Here is a 3,506-nt window from a genome sequence, read left to right as displayed (position 1 = left end):
GTCTATTTGTTATTCCGGTGGAGGTTATGCTGGAAACAGGTACTACCTACGTCTGGTCATGTTCTTGAAGACGGCGAAGTAGACAAGTTTTAGCCCCTTTTCGTTCGTTTGCCGGTGTACGCTGATTCGTCCATTGGACAATGTTGGGTACTTTAAGACTTGTAAAAAAACATGTTTTCGTTGGAATAATTGACATCTACATAAAAGACACGATTCGTAAAAAATATTACCCATTACAAAAATCTCTCTGCACAGAAATCGATCAAAGTATGCCGCAAGGAAGAATACTCACAGGTTGACGTAAAGAGTAGACATGTCGGAACCGCAACCAGCACCAAACCAACCGAATTTCTGCAATAGACATCATAAAGTGCTCGCAAAACTGTTTATTGATGGCAGTCTATTCATTCCGACTTTGTTTCAACTATTGCTCGTGCAGAGAACGGATAAAGACCAGCATGAAACATTGCCACCTATTTTGATGGGTATTCTCATCGTTTCGTTGATTCTCCAGTCCCTGGTTATAATTATGTACATTTCGTTACGTGTAAAAATATAACAAAATTTTATCCTGGTTTATGGTTTAAAAATGGCTTTTTTTTCTTTTAGATCATGCCCAACACGTCGGATCGCAATAATTTAAAGCTGCTAATCACACAGATAATCTTTATCCTGACCATTTTGCACATTCTCGCCTCTGTGCTAATGGAAGGCTTTTTAGATCCGAGATTATATCGAAAATAAATCAATCGCCGTAGGTGTGGATGAATTCCTCATGGCAATAGTGTAACTATGAAACGTACCAATACATGCTAGTAACGTAAAGATTATATTATATTATATTATCGTCTAATAAACCAGATTCGACGAAAAAACAACTCAGTTTACTACCCTTACGTTCTCGTCTTCCGCTTTCGACTTTTCGCCACATTCAAACCGCTGGAAGTCTACCACTTCCACCTGGTTGGCTTCAAGCACTTCTGCAACCGTGTATGCAGGATCAGCAAGATACTCCTGGAAAATTAAGCACGGCTCATCGTCTTTATCCGCGACCGGCTCATCCCGACTTTTGTCGCCAATCCGGTCCGGTTTCATTCCAACCACGTGTTGACAAATCTTTTTAGCTACTTCCCCATTCGAGTCAGGATTGTTGCTTTTGAACGCCAAAATGCTGCCATATTTACCGTACTGTGGAATGTCGGAGGGAACTTCTTCCACCGGTGATGGATGTACATAACCTATGAATAATTGAACTAATATTAAACGAAACCTCTTAGATAAATAATGATCTCACCAGTCAAATTGACACTTTCAGGAGCTTTGTAGCAGACTGCTCTGTTCAGCGTTGCATTCTCGCCAACCGTTCCTATCATCAGAGCCAAATGATCCCCCAGTGATTTGCCATCGTCCATCATAATCTGTTTCAGTGCTTCTCCGTTCAATCCAATCTTAGCCAAATTGGTATCCCCCTCAAACTGGTTCATATATTGAACACAAGCAGTCGAAGCGGTTTGAACAAACTTCTGAAAACTTTGATTTCTTGCGACAAAATCTGTTTCACAATTTACTTCCACAATTGCCCCGATATTGTTACGCACCAGCACCCCGATAAGACCTTGCGTCGTGTTACGACCTTCTAGTTTAGTGGCCTTAGACCAACCCATGGCTTGAGCCTGTTCCTTCAACCAATGTTCTGCCTTGGTTAGGTCATTGCCATGTAATTCCAATGCCTTTTTGCAGTTGGCGAACGTGTAACCAGTCTTCTTGCGCAAAGTAGCCAGGGCACTCTTTTCTGCGGTGGCATACAAGCGGCACCCGATCCCTGCGGAACTGACAAATCGAGCTGCGTAGCTAATAAGCATTGCTGAAAAAATAAAAAATGTCCATGTTTTGTCATCTTCATATGTTTTCTATTGCCTAAAATATTTCATGAATATCTTCTACATATGAATGGAAACTAGCCAACAAATTAAGATTCCTTATTTATATTGTTAAAAATAAAATATATGCGTACAATGACAATAAATAAGTTCGAACAATATGTCTACCAAAGACAACTATTTTCGGTCCCTGGAATGCTTCGGGCGGGGGTCAGAATGGAACAAAACCCAACAAACTGCTCTCCTGCTAACAAACCACGAGGTTCGCTCAATCATCATCCGCAATCATTTCGTCGAAAATTTCGGCGAACTCCTGCGCATAGGCCAACCGCTCATTCCTCGTCCAGGAGCTCGTATTCGTGCGGAACTGCATCAACTGCGTCAGCAGCTTCTCAAAGTCCTTCACCTCCTCATCGGCTCTCCGCTCATCTTCAGTCATTTCTCCCTCTTCGGCACTGCTTCCTTGCAAAACAGGCTCCCCACCAACAACACCGCCACCAGAAGAATCCTTACGCGTCATATTCACATTGGACCAGATAAAGTTGTGCATCGCTTGTATTAGCTCATCCACACCGGCAGCTTCACCCTCGTCAGTTTCACCGCTCGGTTCCAGTTCTATCACATCCAGAGCATCACAAAACTGTTTCGCTTCTCGGTAAGTAATCCCCTTTTCGCTTTCATCCTGCAGCTCACCGCATAACAAAATACCGAACTCGATGTCCGCATCAGTCACGAAACTAGCATACTCTGGCAATAGTTTCAAAAAATTGCGATCCTTCGAATCGAAGTAGATCAAAATTCCTTCCGTCTGTTTCAGAATAGGCGCTGGCATTGTATCTAGTTCGGTAGTACTCTTACAGACACAGAACACTATATCGGTGTCGTAGTATTTTGTCTGTATGTGATAATTGTAGCCGGTGTGACCGTCAGCAAGGGACTCTAGACCCTGATCATCTGGCACTTTGCGAATCTTAGCAATTAGCGATTCCGGTTGTACAGCCGGATCCACCGACAGAACGAGCACAATTGGCTTGTCCATTTTGATTACAGTGCTGAGTGGCCAATCTGAAACAGGCGGACCGGAATTAGTTTTGCACTGACAGATTCTGTTCGAATGTGATAGGAGGAAAGTTTATTCTAGCTTCTCGCATATACCTACTACCTCGGCTACACGAAAGAAGTTACATCACTAATGTTTATAACTGTTTTCTTGAAAACCCTTATTTGCATGCTATTTTACGGAAAAATATTGATCTACGTATACTTACTTTGATTTGATTTAAGAATTTTACAGTATTTCCACTCGATATAATAAGTATTTTGCACAATCTAGCATCGAACTTTTTAAAGCAATAAACTTCTTCACTTCATCACTCGCGTGAAGATTTTGTTTCAAAACGTCAAATGAAGTTTCTTCTTTATCGACAGTTTGTCAGCATGCTGAAGAATGGAGAGATGTGAGCCGCTTTGAGCTCGGAACTGTAATCCCGAAAAAAAATTAACCAAAAATATTATCCATATTTATAAATATAAAAGTAATTTTCGATTTTCATTAACCCTATAGAGCGGCCGCGCTAGTGTACTGAGTACACGCGTTTTCGAAAAACGTGAAAAAATCATCAAAAT

The 3,506-nt window shown here is 41.5% G+C and overlaps 1 protein-coding gene across 2 annotated transcripts; it reads right to left on the bottom strand.

Annotated features, from left to right (window-relative positions):
* Window positions 1–381: 381 nt before the first annotated feature.
* On the bottom strand, window positions 382–3,257 carry LOC128742359 (elongation factor Ts, mitochondrial). Of its 2 annotated transcripts, XM_053838695.1 has the most exons (3): window positions 3,149–3,245; window positions 1,295–1,864; window positions 382–1,238 (listed from the first exon to the last, which is right to left on the bottom strand). In XM_053838695.1, exons 2-3 carry the CDS (start codon window positions 1,860–1,862, stop codon window positions 880–882), a joined length of 927 nt encoding a protein of 308 aa, XP_053694670.1. In that variant the 5' UTR covers window positions 1,863–1,864; window positions 3,149–3,245; the 3' UTR covers window positions 382–879. The 2 variants fall into 2 exon arrangements, with proteins under 2 accessions (XP_053694670.1, XP_053694671.1); XM_053838696.1 differs by lacking the exons at window positions 382–1,238; window positions 1,295–1,864 and adding an exon at window positions 1,981–2,945 and having other exon boundaries at window positions 3,149–3,257.
* Between the last annotated feature and the right edge of the window lie 249 nt (window positions 3,258–3,506).

The sequence above is a fragment of the Sabethes cyaneus genome, chromosome 3 (assembly GCF_943734655.1).
Source record: "Sabethes cyaneus chromosome 3, idSabCyanKW18_F2, whole genome shotgun sequence".
Lineage (NCBI taxonomy): Eukaryota > Metazoa > Arthropoda > Insecta > Diptera > Culicidae > Sabethes > Sabethes cyaneus.
This window is presented reverse-complemented; position numbering and strand designations above follow the sequence as displayed.

What these genes read in the sequence shown, in the direction of transcription:
- LOC128742359 (XM_053838695.1), bottom strand. Translation starts at nt 1,862, where the DNA reads ATGCTTATTAGCTACGCAGCTCGATTTGTCAGTTCCGCAGGGATCGGG. An exon ending in TGAAAGTGTCAATTTGACTG is followed by an intron (nt 1,239 to 1,294) that starts GTGAGATCATTA and finishes AATTATTCATAG; the next exon opens with GTTATGTACATCCATCACCG.